Source organism: Anser cygnoides, chromosome 7 (assembly GCF_040182565.1).
Source record: "Anser cygnoides isolate HZ-2024a breed goose chromosome 7, Taihu_goose_T2T_genome, whole genome shotgun sequence".
In the NCBI taxonomy this organism is placed as follows: Eukaryota; Metazoa; Chordata; class Aves; order Anseriformes; family Anatidae; genus Anser; species Anser cygnoides.
The window spans coordinates 21260502-21278463 of record NC_089879.1 but is presented as its reverse complement, the minus strand read 5'-3'; the positions used below and the strand labels follow the sequence as shown (position 1 = coordinate 21278463).

The window sequence follows — 17962 nt, the reverse complement described above, 5'->3', positions numbered from 1 at the left end:
CCCCTATTAAACTACCAATTTGCCTTGAATGAACCAATCTCTAAGTTCTGGTTTCAGGGAGTCCTGCTCTCAGTTGCTTGTTCTATAGATGTTCACTGTGGAGGGAGAGGTGATGCTGTGCTGCTACCACAGCATTCTTACCAAGAGGTAGACCAGCCCCTTGCCCTCCTGAGAGCTGGCACCGCTTCCCCTGCAGCATGCCCCTCGGGCTAAGGGGGAGCCAGGCTGTGCTGTGGTGGGGATGTTCCACGCTTTACATCCTAGTACAGCTTGTGACTTAAAAGGTCACTTAATGCCCTGTAGAGTGGGCATCATGTAGTAGCTAGTAGCAGTGCAAGTGGTTAGTTTGTGTCACGTGAGGTATTTATGTGACAAATCTGGGCTGCCAAGTGCAGAAACTTTAGCTGACCCTTCAGCTCCTACCCATTGAAATAAGATCTGTCGTGTCTAGTGTTAATGAAAATGCTCCTCCCTTGACAAGCAGATGCTCCCTGGTTATTAAAGTGCTTTTTCAAGTACTTCCCCTGTGCTTTAATCAAGTATTTCTTCAGGGTCTGCCTGTCACTTCCCATCCCCCTGCTACCATGGCGTGTCATCTCCCAACTCTCTCTCCTTCTCTCAGCTCCGGAGCCCGCGCAGTCACTGTCTTGCATGATGACAGTGGCATGCGAGTGACAGGCAGGCTGGGTGGGGGTGGCTGGTGGTGAGCAAGCCTAGTGACGGATGGTGTGACTAAGAACCAGCTGGCTAATTAAAGCACAGGAGGAGGAGGAGCAAAGTACTTAAGGGTGCCAGAGAGGGGGGAGAGGCCTCCACAAATTTCTTGTTATACTTCTGCAGCCAAGTGACTGGGCAGCACAGTGAAAGGGTTCCTTTAACTCCTTAGTGCCTTGTATGGGGTGAAATCAAGGGACTAAGAAAATGGCACCATTAACTGAAAAGTCTGAATCAAGGTAAGGGCACTGTTTATTCCCAGTTAATCGAAGCTGGCTCTGCTGGAGCTTCTGTGAGCTGAACTCCCAGGACTTTACGTGGCACTGTCATCTGCTGACACGCAGTGAGTGGATAGGTCTGTTGGGACACTACTAACTGATTTTGAAATTGCTTCTCTTGTTTGTGTAGGTATTTCCAGTTGCTGCTTGAAAAGAGAGGGGAGATATCTAAAATGGTCATTATGTGGGCTTGTGCTCTGGTTTGGAGGAATGGGCAGGTCCTCACCTCCATACCCAAGTTATTGCATCTTTCTCCTGACTAATTTTATGGGAAGGAGTAGTTGAAAGCAGTTCCTGAGAGCAGATTCCAAGGCTGTTGCTAAAATGAAAGTGAGAATGGATGTGGAATTCTCAGCAATAGGGAACTTGGTCACCTGAGGCTGGAAGAGTCAGGGAAGCAAGGACGAGGTTTGGTTTCTGGAATGTGATATCCTGCTACTTCTGGAGACGCTTCAAGTGTCAGACCATTACTTAACCCAGCAGTTTGGTTTTCTCCCAGCATTTCAGTACCAAGCAGAGAAGGAATCACTCTGTTCCCCATTCCAGCATGTTAAGTGCCTTTAGAAGCAGTGTGGTCCAGTGAGGTTAGCCAGCCAGGACTTCAGCCTGGACTCCCTGACAGGCACAGCTTTGTTGCCTGGCGTGGGATGCGTGACAGTGACCAGCATTCTGGGTTTTGCTGGGATCTTTTTGTGCCTGATATTCAGGTAGATGAACTGGTTCTGGGGAAATTTTTCCTGAGTAGGTTTTGCCAACCTGGAGGCATTGCTAAGGAGAAAGACCCTGTCTAACTTCCAATGCACCTCTGACAAGGCTATAGGTGCAATTGGAGGTAGGGTATGCCTGAGTCCCTTTATTTGTAGCCTAAACTTAGCTTTTTCTGTGGTCTCTCGGAGGTCATTGCAGTTGTGTGTATATGAAAGCAACTTTCAAACTGGTTTTGCTTATTCTGAAGACATCGTAAAACACCTATACAGCTGACACACACACCTCGTTTACACTGTGTTGGCTCAGTTAATTTCAGATGTTGTGTAGAATAGAGGCTTGAATCTTCCCTCTTTGTGAAATAGGAGTATCAGCTATATGACTTGCAAAGCGTTGCTTAGTATGTGTTTGTGCAGAGCTTGAAAACAGCTAGTGCTAGCAGAGGTTGGGAGTAAAAATTGTTAGATATGGTTGCCAGTGTGAGCATTCAATACCAGTGTAACTCCTCTGCCTTACATTCTGGGATTCCTAGTTGTGTGTCTGGGTTTGTATAAGGTGATCTGTAGTATTAAAGTTATCTGCTTCATATGTCTGAGGCACACAAGAATCTTTTCTCTACCTATATTTCACAAAAAATAGGCTAATGTGGATCTGAACTTTGTGACACTAGTCAGTCTCTAATTGATATTTCTATTTAATGCAACTTCCACTTATTTACTACTTCACTGTTTGGAAGTGTATGACAGCAGTGAAAACAGCCATTGTAGTCTTCACTATACAAAATCATGCAAGAGAAGCTGCTGGATGTTGTTTAGATGATCTAATTAATTGTATTTACAGAATGCCATTCACTGTATTAAATGTGATGTAGTGTATGTGTGCCCCTCAATCCTGTGGTTGGCTAAATAGATCCATTGTTATACATAATTAGGGCTTCTGGAACTTGGGTTTGTTTATTTACAGCAATTGTTCAGCAGAGACACAAGTGGCCCCATATCAGAGGTGTACACTGAGCTGAGTGCAGCAAACAGAGCACCACAGCTGCACAGAGCGTACAAATAGTCTCAAACCAGATGGAACTCAATGAATCTTCTGTTTCTTCCAGCTGAAGTGTAAAACCAGCATCCTCGTGGCTAGGTGTGGTCACTGCAGATTGCCCAAAAGATTTCCCTTTTGCAGAAAGGTAAATCTGGTGTTGAATTAATTTCCACTTATTAACTGTAAATTGTGGTTTCAGTAGTTACGTGTGCCCTGCTTGAATTCCTGTGTTAAGTGTCCTGAACTGTCCCGGGTTGTGGCAGGCTGTTAAATCATTTGCTGCTTTCCCTCTGGAGCTGGCAGTCTGAGAGCTGTGCCCAGTGAGTTCCCATGCATAGGCTGTGCATGAGGTGTTAGCATACTTACCACAGATAAATCTGAGCAGAAAAGCCTATTTCTAATGTTCTCAGATGCTGTGCCTTGGATCTTCTGCTAAAATGAGTACGAGACTTTAAAATATTCTAGATTTTTTTTTCCTGGATTTTTGTGATGTACTATGAGCTGCTTAGGCATATAGGTGTGGCACAAAAGCATTTGTTTCTTTAGTAGACACAGATGATACCCAGGCTGCAGCTAATGTCACTGTGATCTCAGCCACCAAATACAAAAAATAAAGGGTGGTCATGGCAGACTCAGGAGGAAGCTGAAGCCCAGTTACAGCGCATTTAAAAATCTATTGTCATAAGAAGAAACGTTTTTGACTGGAAAGCTACTGATAAGAGCAGTTAACTTATTCAGAGGGAACCAGTGACCCACTGCATGTCAAGTTATTTGTTTCTCTTGTTTGCCAAACAACCCTCTGAACTGCTGTTTTACAAGCCCTAGATCTGTGGCTGAGCAGAAAGCTGATGGCTCGCTCAAGCAGGAAGCCACCTTTGATCCCCGAAACCCTGCAGGTATAAGTCATCATCACTTAATGAGGGTTCAGTAGCTGATGAAATTTCTCCGGTCTGTTTCTTTACAAGGGAGGTCCCTGTAGACATCAAATCACTGTCTGAACTAGCACTGATCATAGAGCTGTGTCTAGTAGGCAGGCCAGAATTAGAGTGGACCAAAGAAGCTGATCTGCCTTTTAAACCTTGCTTTTTCAGCTCTTGGGCATGCCAGCTGTAGGCTTTCCTCTGATTCTGTGATATTAAGCAGAGTTTAGGGTTTGGACTGCCAACCTTTAAAAAAATCTACTGCTGTTTACTAGATTTTAATGAGCTGGATGACAACATGCAGACTAGTTGCTTTGGAAACATCTGTTTATGGGTTTGTGAAATGAAGACTCTGAGGTGCAATCTCTTTCTGAAAATGCACGGAGAGGGGAGCACACGTGCTACTTAAACAGAAAAAAGATGTTCATGCAAAACAGTTGAGTGCTAGCTGTTCGTAAACTAAATTTAGGCTGCAAGTCAAACTTTGTTCCAGCTATAAGAAAGGAGGAGTTGTGGAGGCCGGCCATGTTACCAGTTTCAAGCTGGAACTTGAAATGTTCCTGCCCAGGATTGTATGACACAGTTGCCTGCAATAGCATGGGAGTAGGCTTTGACCCCGGAGATCCTTTTCTGCCCTGTGTTCCCAAATGGTGACCTTGAACTTGGTTCAACTCAGGTTGTTGGTAAATTTTGTTTACTCTGAAGTTGGTGACTGGAAGATGACTTGATTCAAAAGCATCTGAGTTCTTAAAGCCACATCTCCTGATTTACATTTCCTATTTGACTTTTATCTATGCAGTGACACGTTATTGCTAAATTGCACAAAAACTGGCACATGCCTCAGATATACCCATTAGGAAGAAAACAAACGCACCATATTTAAAAAAAAAGACAGCAATACTGCATATGAAACGTGCTATGCTTGTTTATTCCAACAGCTGTAAGTTCAATTATTTATAAGAACACGCTATTCTAGCTTGTGTTCAGTGCTGCCATTTGTTTCATGTAGCTGAGTCTTTGCTGCTCCCTCTTTGCTGTTTTAACACTTGCTGAGGAGTGTGGGGCGGTTGTGTTGTTCAGAATCAGTATGACTCTTCTGTGTACTGCTTATTCATAGTCCTTTCATGCCATTTATTCTTAGGAGCATAATGTCTTCTGAAGCAATGACAGAATGTTCTTTAACTCTTAAAATAAAAATGACAGGCAACATGTTTCTGTCTTATTTCAGGATAAGAGAATAATGATACTTAAAGTTGATTGCATAGGTTAACCTGCAGCTGCCTGTTATATTCTGGTATTTTCTATTGCCACATTTCACATGACAGAGTGTGAGAGGTACAGCAGAGATGTACTTTCCAGAGGCTTCCTTTAAACAGAATCTTCTGGTAGGAGACACTGGCTACAGTGCAGCCCTTTGCCTTCTTTCCAGCTTTGGGAACCCATGTTGCCAGCACAACTGGTTGAGCAGAGGATCTGGATCAGAAACACTGGTGACAATGTGAGAAAGGGTCTGAGCCAGGGACTAAAAGACTGAGTGACATCAGTGATGTACAAAATCTGACGAGTTTTTGTGATTGCCAATCCTCCCTTAAGTCTGAAAGTCTCATTTTTCTAAAAGCCTTATCTCATAGACTATTTATACATAAGATTTTTTTCCATTTAAATGCAGCCACTAAACCCTTAAAGCTCTTATACATGGACAGAAACCTGCAAATTTAAAAACTCAAAACTGAGAAGCTAACGTAGGAGCCTGAATCTCAGGGATTTAAGAGGCCTGTCTGATAAATCTTGAATGCTTGTGGTTAGCAATTATTTTTAAATCCTAAGCAAGTCATCAAAGCTATCAGTAACAACAAGAGAAGAAACCAAAGGAAATTACTTTTCCCCACGTGTACATTAGACCACCAAAAATAACCACCGCCTGTGACTCTTAGCTGAGATACCAGTGACTTAAGAGCGTGTGTCCTTACTTGGGACTATTAATGAGCTGTTTGTTACCTCTGGCCATTGTAGGGGGAGTACTTGAATGTTTAGAGCATGTGAGATAATCCAGAGACATGTTGCACAGCAGTAGTCACCACTTATCTGCATTCCTCCTAAATAGGGCTCTAAATCCACTGTGCTGTGTTTCCACACCAAGTAGGGAAGGAGCTGCAGCCTTCGGAGAAATGTGCTGGGGTGAAAGGGAGGAAAGAGCTGTTGAACATCTGTCTAGATGTACAAGGGAACTGGCAAGGAGCTGGTGGACGTTAAGTACAGACATTGGCATCTTCAGGACTACAGTTGCTGGCGTATGCCGTTAGGAATTCATTACCTTTCATTGTGTTTTGAATGTTTGCAGCTTTGAAACCATTGTTGCTACATCTGTCATATTTCAGGAAAGGCATGAAAGTCTGGCAAGGAGACGGGACTGCTGGTTACATCAGGGAGCTGGAAGGAGATACTTGGGTGATTTTTGTGTGTGTGTGTGGTTTGGTTTTTGTTTTGCATGATCTGGCAGTACCAGTTTTCAGTTTCTAAGACTGACACGAGGGATCTCTTTCTGGTTCCTTTTGAATGGCTCAGTTATGAAGTGTGGTTGAGCATACTACCCATGTCTATGGGACTGGTTTGGCTGTGTCTACAGGAAGTTCTCTAGAGCAATTGGGAGCAGCAAATGCTTCCAGATCCATCCCTTTTGCAGCCCATGGGCAGGCTGTCTGGCTAACCTGGCAGAGGTGCTTTGCCCAAGGACGCACCACCCAAATACTCACAGTGCGCTGACCTTGTGTGTACATCCCCAAGTGCTAGAGGGCAGCACTTTGCTATGTGGGCACCATGGAGCCAGATGTGCTCTCTGTCTGAACCATGTGTCTGGTCCCAAGAGCAACCTTAGGCTACTCCATAAAATACAATGTGGATGTAACAGGACTTCAGTGTGTGGTTTAGGTTAAGCGTATGGGAGACAGGTAGGAATAACTCTGTAGCCCTGATGCAAAAAGGCACTGAAGCATGTTCTCAACTTCAAACATGCACAATAATTTCCTCAATCTAAACAGCAGTTATTTCTACCTGTGCGCAGTGAATCTGCACAGGGAGCTGCAAGTGACCTAAATCAACTTTAAAACGGAACCTCTGGAGTTACAGGAGTTGAAGCGCTCTGGATTGCTTATACTAACCCCCAGCCCTCTGAATCCAATCTTTGTGTGGGAACCTGCGTTAAGTGTGCATTCAATGGAGTGCTTGAGTAGTGCCGATCGGTTTCACAGTTAATGAATGCTGAATGCTTGTTATTTTAATTGAATTCTGAAATCACTAGTAAGCATGGGGATATGTAGAAAAGTCATTTTTCTACATCTAGTACTAATGAGTTTGTACACCTTTATTTAATTTTAGAAAGCTTATTTATTTAATGCAACTGTATTTTTAATCTCAGATCACTTTGTGAAAAAGTAATTTGTACTTTTAAGGCAAAATAATTGAGGTTTACAGGTGTGGGGTTTTCTTGGCCTCCCCTCAGCAGTCTCCTGCTCTAGGCTGAACAAGCAAAGTGACTTCAACCACTTCTCATACATCTTGCTCTCTAGATCCTTCACCATCCTTGTAGCCCTTCTTTTGATGCTGACTGAATTTTATCCTGTGGTGCCCAAAACTGCACACAGTGCTCCAGGTGAGGTGTTGCACCAGGACAATCACTTCCCTCGACCAGCTGGCTGTGCTGTGCCTGCCGTACCCAGGATATGGTCGGTAGAAACCAAAGACAGATACTGTATTGGTAGGCAAAGTAGGGCAGCAGGCCTTTAAGCTTCTGCTCAGGTGGTTTGAGGCTGCATCTCCTGAACCCACACTGTGTTCTGGTGGGATCAGCTTGGAGTTGGGCTGTGTCTTTCTGAGCCTTCCCTGGCCCACAATGTATATCTTATGTGGACATTTTAATGAATAAAATAATTAAGTGGTGGTAGCTCTTCCTAGAGTGACATGCTTGGAGCCCAGGTATTGGCTAGTTCTACAGACCAATCTGTTACTATATCTGTTTGTTTAATTTTCTTTACTTTCCCTTTTGAGTATCTGTTGAACATGCTCATTATACTCTGGCTGGTACAAAATGAATACTGGATAAGAATGAGGGGATTTCAGGCAAGAGAGCAAATTTACTTCCCTGAAGACGATTTCCACCTCTTACAATGCTGTATTGCTGGCTCCAGTTCTAGTAACAGGAAAACAAATATCTCTAATTCTCTTCAGTTTCTTGTTTTTCCTAGCAGATTGGAAGGAGAGAAGGTGGGGAAGGTGTTGTATCCCCTTTCTCCCATGTTCCACAGATTAGGGTCTTTGGTTCTGCATGATTGCACAGCTTGTGATAGCTATTTCTATTCATGCCCTGGGAGGCATTTAATTACCTGGAGTCACTCTTGCTCTCTCTAGCGCTAATTTTTTTTTTTTTGTGGGAGTGGGGATAAAGTCAAAATGAAAGGGTTTTTAAATCAATCTAGAACCTTTAGAGAGTTGAGACATCCTGGCAAACAGACCTGTTTTGTAGACATGCTGCTCTTTCACTATTGAGACCAACATCTACAGTGTGATGCTGTGAAAGCTGTTAAGCTACAGACATCAAATCCTGCCCGGAGTGGGCGCTCGGTAAGAGTAGGCTCTCACAGTTGTCCCCTGTAGTTTCTCATGACTGAAATTTGACTTTTTTTTCTGGTCCCAGGCTGGTAGTTTTTCCTCTTGGGTTGGTGATTTCATTGCCTTTGGTCCCAGAAGGATTAAAGCTTCTAATTTTAAGTTTCACCTATTGGAGTCTGTTCCTGAAGATACCAGTAGCACTGTAGGACTGGAAATAGTTAGCGCAGAAGTTAATATGCATTTCTACAAATGTCTCTTCTTCACTGTAACATCTTCCAGAGGAGAGGCTGACTTTGATATGAGCAGCAGATTGCCTTGAAATCTGGCAGTGGCCTAAGCTGAGGGTTTTAACTTAAAAGATGGTCTCACTACAATTTTTTTCTCCACAAAAGTGATGCACTTTTCATATGTTAGAAGCTAACCAGACTTGTAATTTGCCATATATAGACTCTTATGCTTTAATCAGCATTTCATGATTTGGTGTTGAGGATGCACTTTAAGGTTTGAAAGTAGTGCCTGTAATTGGGTGGAAATACTCTTCAATTTCTGATAATTATGAATAAAAATTGTAACTGCTGACTGACATGAATTCATTTGGGTTTTGAACTAAATTTGTTGATGAAACTATAATTCTTACCTTGATTTTTGTAATGATTGTTCAGCATTATATCTACTGCTGCCTAGGCAGATGTGAAAGAAACTAACCATTCTGTCTTTCACTTTGAACAGAGATAAACAAAATCCAGAAGTGAAAAGGGCAAGTCCCTCTGCCACAATGAGCTCTGGTAAGTCTGTTATTTTCTATTTGCAATCATTATCTTACCTCTTTATTGCTATTCTCTTTTTATTCTTCTTCTGTATCTTGCCAGGCAAAGCCCTGGCATCATAGAATGGTTTGGGTTGGGAGGGACCTTAAAAGACCATCTAGTTCTAACCACCTTACCTCAGGCAGGGATGCCACACACTAGATCAGGTTGTCCAGGGCCCTATACAACCTGGCCTCAAACACCTCCAGGGATGGGGCATCCGCAACGTCTCTGGGCAACCTGTGCCAGTGCCTTACCACCCGTAGAGTAAAGGATTTCCTACTAACATCTAATCTAAATCTCCCATCTTTTAAGTCTAAAGCTGGTACCCCATGTCCTATCACTACACTCCCTGATAAAGAGTCCCTCTCCAGCTTTATTGTAAACCCTCTTTAAGGTACTGCAAGGCTACTATAAGGTCTCCCTGGAGCTTTTTCTTTGCCATGCTGAACAATCCCAGCTCTCTCAACCTTTTCTCATGGGAGAGGTGCTGCAGCCCTCTGAGGGAAAAGCTCAGGGAACCTAACTATTGGAGAAAGAATGGGGTGGCTTCTTAATAAAGAGTGTCCTGGCTTGACTTTTATAAGCCAAATTGACATAGCAAAACTCAAATAACTAGAAACATCTTGAGACAAGGTAGGTCCCTTCAGCTTCTTTTACTTTGTAACACAAGATTAGAATTCAAAATTATTGTGATTACTTGAAAAAATAAAAGATCTGAAAGAACTGGGTACATTTCAGTAGTGGTGAATGTAAAATTTGACATCTGGACAAGAAAAATCAGCTGCTCAAACAAAAATGAGGGAAGAGGAAATGGGGCTAGTTGGCAAGAGTAAAACTGCTGGGCTTGTCTAGGTAACAGGCAAGCCACAGTGAAAAATTAAAGCAGACACCATACTGAAATGCTATATGTAGGACCCATGGAATAATGTTCTCAACTGATTTTAGCACTTTATTATGTCTCAGGTGGGGTATCATGTCCAATGTTTAGCACCACATTTTGATAAAAACATGAACTATTTGGAGACAGTCTAGAGGAATTCTAGAAAACTAATCAGAAATCTGAAAAACACGAGCTGGGAATTTGTTTTAAAAGTTAAGACTTTCAGACTTCCAGGTTGTAAAGCACTGGAGTAGACTGCTCTAGGGTAATACCATAAGTTTGTAAGAACTGGTTAGGCAAACATCTGTCAGCAATGACAGAGGTAGATTTGTTTCTGCCATGGGTCAGGAACAGAGCTTTAGATGACTTTTGCAGGTCTTTCCAGCATTGTATTCTGTGTTTCTCTGAATTCACAAAAGCCAGTTTTATTCGTGTCAGCTGAGGGCCCTGCAGACTCAAATCTCTCTTTTTCCATAGAGAACATTGTGATCTTTATATTGGCCCTGAGTTCAGCAAATGTTTTCTCATTAAGCTGGATTTCACATTAAATTTCCTTCAAATCTCATATTTGAAGTGGTGCAAAAGAGTTATCCCATCAGCTTTAAGAAGCAAGGCTTCAGCATGCCAGATACTTGTAGCAAAAGGTGGCTGTTCTCCTTGCTCTCCTTAGGCCCCAAAGTCAGTAGTTATTGGGAAATTGCAGAGCGGTCCAGAGTGCTGTAACGTAGCATGCAGCTTTAAAATTTGGGAGTGTGGGCCAGCTCCATTATCTCTGGGTTTCTACACACATCTGGCTGATGCAATAGTGAAGAGTATTTACTTTTCCTGTGCTACAGTGTGCATGTCCCGTTCAGAGCTGGAACACCACTGAGTTGGGTGCAATGTGCACGTATAGAGGAAGTCCCTGTTTAAAAGAGGCTGCAGTCCAGGTAGGCGAAGAGGAAGGAGAAACAGAGCTGTCATCCAAGGGAGATCTGTCTCCAAGCAACATCTCCTGAGATAGTAGGAATACTTCCTAGCTCCTGAATCAGTAGCTCTGACCCATGTCATGCCCTCATAGTCAGATGTTAAATTCAGTTGCAAATACTTTAACCTAGAAATAATCTGTTTCTTTGTTTGTCTTGCAGAACACAAAGAAATTGATGTTGCAAAAACTGTTGTGAATGGGCTTAGCAGCAATGGACAGGAAAAAGGTGGGTTAAGAGCTTCAGACACACCTCTGCAGCTCCCCCTGCATGTCAACTGAGTGATGTGGTTGACTTCCCTGGGCATTCACTGCAGCAGGGGTTTCCAAATTTAGTTTGCCTGGCGACTGATACAAGAAAGGCTTTGTGCTGCAGCATGCCAGCAGCGTTTTTTAGCTGAACAAGTGTTCTTTGTCTCTTAAGCAACAAAAGGTGGCCAGCTAGATTTGCATCTTTGTATATTTCTAGTGCTGTTTTGAAGAAATTTGTGCACTGCTTGTGTTAATTGTGACCACCTGAGAATCCATATTTCAGTGTGTTTAGACAGCATGGATTTTTGGGTACCTATGTATGAATCCTGTTCATTTCAGAGGGAGGTGAATGTTTGAGCCCAGGATTAAAGAGCTGGAACTAACTGTTAGGTAATAAATAAATCTGTCACTAGTAACAAGGATTTTAAATCTCAACTTACCTGAACAAACTAGTCATCACGTTAATGTCAACAGGTCTGAAACATGCTTTACAGTATTCAATATTATATAGCGATGGTGTGTGTTTTGGCACGGTGAAAGTATATGAGTTGGTTGTCTGCTGGGTTCATTTCCTTTCTTTTCCTTTGATGCCTTTTTATAGTGGTTAGTATTTTGACTGCTTTGTAGATGGCTGAATTCCATCAGTTACTGAGCAGAACAGAATTAGTTTTTTTCCAAAACTGTAGACTGTTTGGAGTTGGGATCTGTTGTTTTCACAGGATCTGCAGTACTCAGGGAGAAGCTTGGAGAACAGGGTTTGATTTGGGTTCCTTTTTAATACAGGTGGATTTAAAACCATCTCGTCAAATAAAAATAACAATTTTATCTGGAGTTAGAAAAAACTCTTATCAAGCTCTTCTCCTGTCCTCTTGCTTGAAATCCCTTTGCCAGATTGAAATCTCTGCTTCCTAGTTTAGCCTAGGGCTAAAAAGATCCCCCAAGAGGGGGTGTACACACCATCCTGATGTTCATGCCTCCCTCAAAGTGGCCCAGCACTGAGAATTGGTGTGTGAAGTATTAGCAATGTAGTTCTTCTTGCTTCTGATTTTGCAGGCCTGAAGGAGGTGGAAAGGAGGGAGCACCTGGCATTTTCCAGTCAATACTTGCAGAAAACTAGCAGGTTTTAAAGGAGAAAATCCTGGCTCTGCAGAAATCAACAGTACAATTCATTACTCTTGTGGAACTGTGACTTATAAGATGTTTATCTTGGCAGGTCTCGTTGAGCTTTACCGATGAGTAGGGTGTGTTTTTTTTGTTGTTGTTTCTAATAGTTCTACATTAGTAGCAATAAAGTGTTGGAGAGGAAGTAGCAGGTATTTTGGAGAGTTTTGCAACAATTGCTAGCTCTTTGCACAGTGCAATATGATTTCCCCCTGTGTTACTATGCCTGGCATAATTAGTATGCAAAATGGTGAAGTGCAGTAGAAATCTTTAATTCTTAAATTGATATTTTTTTCTGAACTGGATATTTGACGCTGCACTTTGTCATGAGACTGTTTTCAGGATTATTTCATATTTCTCTACTCTCTGTTGAACTTGTAAAGCACGTGCTATAAAATCCAGAATTCATGTAATGCAGTAGTTTAATTATCCATTCTGAACTTCTCAATCTTTGTGTTTTTCACTTTAACCGAGCCGTTTTAATGTTGACTTAACATTTTTATTTTTTGCATCTAGTGTATCTCAGGAAAATGATTACACTAAAAGTTTTTGATTGCTTCTAAAAACTAATGCTTCCAGATTCTCATCCCCTGCAGCACAGTGGCAGTCAGCAGTTAGTCGATTCAGTAAACAGTTCTGCACACTGCATAAAACAGACATGTCCTGAATTAGGACGAGCGAAGGGATATTTTTAACGGTTGCATCAGTGCTCTCTGGACTGCTTTTGTATTTGAAATTTCCTGCTATTGTGTCTCCAAGTACGTTAGAAATTTTTGTGGCATGCTTCCCAAACTCTGTTCTTCCCTTTTGGATGTGCCATTTACACTTTTGTGTTTGCAGCTGTTGATGTCCCTTTATATACACGCTCTATTTCTGCCGTTAAAATAATCCCTGTGAAGAAAGTGAAAACTTCTCCTCACCTAGTGCTGCCTACAGGTATCTTCTCCCCCCCCCCGTCCCCTCCCCCTCCCCCCCGCATTAGTTGGCCATCCATCATCTTTCTCTCTCTCTCTCTCTGTCTCTCTCTCTCTCTCCCTCTGCTTCACCCACATGCTTTGGCTAGTTTTCAGCTTCATCCTTCTCACTGTTTCCAGAGCTGTAGATTTCATCAGTAGGTAATAAAGTTAGCTCCTGATGGCACAATGCACTGTTCTCAATTATGCTGCTCCTCTGCAGACATAATTGTGTCTACTTAAATTTGGGATCGTAGTAAGCTCTTCTACTAATGCTTAGTTATGAATGATATTGTTATTACAGCCTCATCTTGAAACAAGCTCCTGATGAATCAAAGAATGTTTCCTGCCTATCTTTCTGTTTTTATGAAAGTAAACAGACATCTGTGCACACGCTGACTTTATCCATGTAAAGAATCTGTAAATAAGGATGTTAGGCTCTGTTATAACCCCCGCCCCCAAGCACATGTTTTCCTGCTAAAAGTACAAGATTATTTTTGTACTTTGCTGGATTTGGACAGTCATGCTAGGTTAGCTGATACTGCTTGTCTCTTCTGATCTGCCACACATGCTTTGTTGTACTAAGTACAGGGCTAATGTCCTCGTTTGTTAACATCTGGTGGACTCCTATAATGAGAGATCTGGATATTTGTTTTCCTTCTTTTCACCTGATTTGTGAGGGAATTCAACATCTTAGGTGTTTGTCTTCCTCTCCCAAAATGACATATTCTGACAACTTTATTTTCAACCCTTCTTAAAACTCCGTGATTTTTTTTTGAGTTCAGACTTTTTTCCAACTCTCATTGCTTTGATTTGTAATACATTTGTAATTTGTTATATTAAAATGAAATGCTTTGGTAGTATCCCATGAGAATTTCTATTAACTTGATCGGTTTCTTAATAATATTTCCATTTTGTTGAGTCACTATTTTCAAACACAACTTCTAATGGAAAATTCTCATGCAGATTACATCTATATCTGGATTTTTGAAAACTCAAAGTTCGGGGATGGTCAGATCTGATGAGAGAAATCCAGTCCCATCTTTTATTGTTTTTATGATAAGCTTAAGAGACTAGTTAGTGAATGTTTTTCTTCATACCACGGTAGACCTTGTAAAAGTGTTGTTTTATGGACCCTGAAGGTTAGAACTGTGCCTTTGAGAATTCACTCATAAGTGATAATTTGACTATTGTTTATCCAGTTACCTTTGGAAGAATGAGTAGCAATATACTATTGCTGTTAATAACAGTGGCTGAGATCATACCTGACACCTCACCAAATCACAATGTATGTGCAATATTTGTTGCAAAACAGCCCAGCAAACATTTGTGATAAAAGAAGCCTGATACAAACAAGGAGAGTGTGCAGCATTAACCAAACAAGCAAAATAGTGGAGTCAGAGCACAGGGGAGAGCTTCAGGATCCAGCTGTAGTTCAGTGCTGGTTTTTGGGTGTGGACCTCGGTCCTTTGTGCAAGCTGCTGGTATTTGCTGGATAGCACAGAGGAAGTCTTCCATGTCCTGCTAAAACATCTCTCCTCAATCTCTGCGGAGGGATCAATCCCAACATTTTTCTGTATTGTCAAGGGTCCTGCCACCCAAAACTTAGCATCTAAATGGAGTACAGAAATGACAAGAGGAGTCGGGCACAAAGCAGTTACAAATTTTTCCTGGACTAACAGTCCGTGGTCAATTCCAGGGCCTTTTTCCTCCAATACAACGGAGGCGTTTCTATTTTGTGTTAAGCTCTAGGTGTTTTTCTCTCTGTCCAGCGGATGTGAAGGATGCATAGGGGAAGAATGTAGAACAACAGCAACCCTTTACTCTGTGGATGTCTGAATCAGGCATGGTGACTCCCAACAATGTGTCTATGCCTCAGTCACAGTACTCTTGAAACTGGATTCACAGAGCTTAAACCTTGGTACTCTGGTTTGAACGTGAGTCCAAAGAGTCCTGAGGCTGTGTGTTGTGCTGCGTGGATGTGAACTGTAGCCAGAAATAGTGTCCTGTACAAAAGCATTTCCTAACCCTGTTCTGCATCCGATTCTTAAGGACTTCTTCAGAAAGGATAGCTTCGGGTAGCAGATTCACGTGTAGGACTACAGAAAAAGTGGATTAAGTAGGGAATCAGAGGATATTTTTTATCAGTACAGCCTTTACTTAATTTGCAACATTGAGGCAGCCTCTAGGAGGGGCAAAACTATCCACACAGATGTATTAAATGCTTCTCGGTCAGAGAAGTCGGTTTTATTTCAACAGCTATGTGGGTGACCTTAAAGTGTGGTCAGTTGTGTGGTATGAGGGTGAAGTTGGCATACTTCAGCAGCATTTGCTAAGTGTGGATCCGCTACCTGAAACTGTGCTTTTTGAGAAAGCCCTAAAGCATTGGAAGACCAAGTAAAAGCTTTCACCATGGTGATTCCAGTGTCAGTCTTTTCCCTTACTGCTCTTGTCCACCTCTACTCTTGGTGTTTCATATGTTGTGGCAGTGTTCTGCAACCTTGGCGGAGGCATTGTCATGGTCTGTAGGCGCGATGTGGATGTAATTGAGCATTATCTTACTGATGTCAGCCAGGGGATGCAGTTTTGCAGTAAACATGAGCTGTTATTTGGGCAGCAAGCAGCAGCTTTTGCCCCCTCTGTCCAGTCTGGAGGCATAATTGTCACTATAATAACACTTCCTAAAAAGCAGCTGCATTCCTCCCGGTGCATAGGGAGCTTAATCCTCACCCCGTAAAGCTAAAAATCATTGTTGTCACTTGTGCAACACAGCATATCCTCAGAACACCTTCAGGCTCCCTGTGCGTTGTCGTGGTAGGACAAGCACTTCTGTTTAGGTAGGTCAAAATGAGAAATCCAGCAGCTGCAGGGGCAGTAATAGTGCATAAGAAAGGGAGGTGATGTGTTTTGCTATGGAAGTAGCTTGGGTAAGTAAGAGTCTCTTTAGGCTTATTGTTTCTACAGATATGTTAGAGAAAACAACTCTCCGGAAAGGTTTTTAAATAAGGGTAAGAAGATAACAAACTTGAACTTCAAGGCTATTGATGAATACGGTGACAGGGAAAAAACCCAAACCATGGACTGAAATGCACAAGGGTAAGCATGCACAGAAGCTGTGCTGAATCAGGCCTTAGCCAGGAAGCTGACATGACCTGGTGTTGTGCTCCACAGGGTGATCTAAGCAAGTATGTTAAATCTCCTTCTACTTTGGAGATTTGGGTTCCTATATCAAAAAGGTGTAATACCACCATGAAATGGGAGGAGATGGCGAGGAGGTAGCTTGCATTGTCCTGCCGTTAGATCGTATTTGGCATAGTTGCAAGACTTTGTCTTCCAGTAGGCATAAGACTTTTTCAGTCCAGCACAAAAGGCATTTTTAAGGCCCTAGCATGCAAATCCCATTGCTTTATACCACTGGGACGTCCCTACAGAACCTACAGAAAAGTCTTGGGTGTAATTGTGTCCTGCTAATACAGTACCTACATGCAAAGCAGACCAAATAAAGCAAGTGGACTCATGAAATTTGGTTCAAACACTCATGCTTTTTTCCTCCTTTCTTAGCTCTGTTACACTGACTCAGAACTTATTTCTACATTCATCAGTTACTTGAATACAAAACTGCTTTGATTTCTCAATGCTTTAAATCCAGAGCTAATCTTCATCAACATAAACATTACTAGATCAATTCACCCAAAGGCAGCCATGCTAAAAATACTTCATAGAGCTCTGATGGCTTCTAATAGCTTTCATCTAATATCATCTCTTTCAATGTGTCTTCTCTGGACATGTGCATTTCCTGTAGAAATGGATCCCACTAGAGTCTGCAGCGGAAAAGGAGCTGTGACCCTCCGGGCATCTCCAGCCTACGAAGAGAATCAGAATCTCTCTTCACTGTGTCCTCAGGATGCTGAGCAACCTGAAAGTAAGTGTAGTGGGTGCAAGGTTAACTGGAATATGTTACCTCACGGTAAGCTCATATTATGAGGTCAGTCCAGAGTCTTGGGGAGGTGTTGTTGTTGTTTAACTTTTAAACTAAGACTTAAAGCCCTAGATCCTATACCGGTGTCAGAAACCTCTTGTAAGAACCAGACCAGCAGAGGGAGATGAAGTCCTGCTGTCTCCTAGAACAGGTTTCATGACCACTCCTTCTCTTTAGTTTGTTTACAGCTCCCTTTTTTGCTGTCAGGAGCACCAAAAAATCTCAATTGGTTGTTATTCTTTAGTTCTGTTTTCCTGGCAGGCTCCTATCCACCTCCTTTTATCCCAAGCCAAGGTGGATCAGAAAAAGGCCGGGTGGTGCTGCTGCCACCACAGCATTCACTTGGGTTGTCAAGGCAGCAGGAATGGCATCCCAGACAGACAGTGTCGCCACAGAGTTCTGCCATCGTTCAATAGCAGACGTGTAATTACTTAATTGTAGGAGACAGGCAAAGCATAATAAACCTGTCCAGTGTTGTGGGTCTGGCAGAGAGGATGAACTCCCCAAGGCAAGATGCTGTTAAGGGGAAAGGGGGGTCAAACTTGCTCCTGAAAGCAAAACACACATCATTTCTGGATGCATTGTTGTAGGAAGGGTGATTCCATTAATTCCAGCCGCAATGTGCCACTTTCTGCTCTGTCTTCTCCTCCCCATTCTGCTCCACCTATGACCTCCCCTCTTTTCATGCTTGCCATTCCCTATTT

General features: G+C 42.4%; 1 protein-coding gene across 1 annotated transcript in view; it reads left to right on the top strand.

The window, feature by feature from the left end:
- The first annotated feature begins 794 nt into the window (after nt 1–794).
- Nucleotides 795–17962, top strand: part of SORBS1 (sorbin and SH3 domain containing 1) — a 75008-nt gene continuing 57840 nt past the window's right edge. The window contains 5 exon segments of the mRNA XM_067000373.1: nt 795–953; nt 8990–9045; nt 11077–11142; nt 13167–13262; nt 17082–17201. Of these exon segments, the coding sequence (XP_066856474.1) occupies nt 922–953; nt 8990–9045; nt 11077–11142; nt 13167–13262; nt 17082–17201 (370 nt within the window). The 5' untranslated portion in view covers nt 795–921.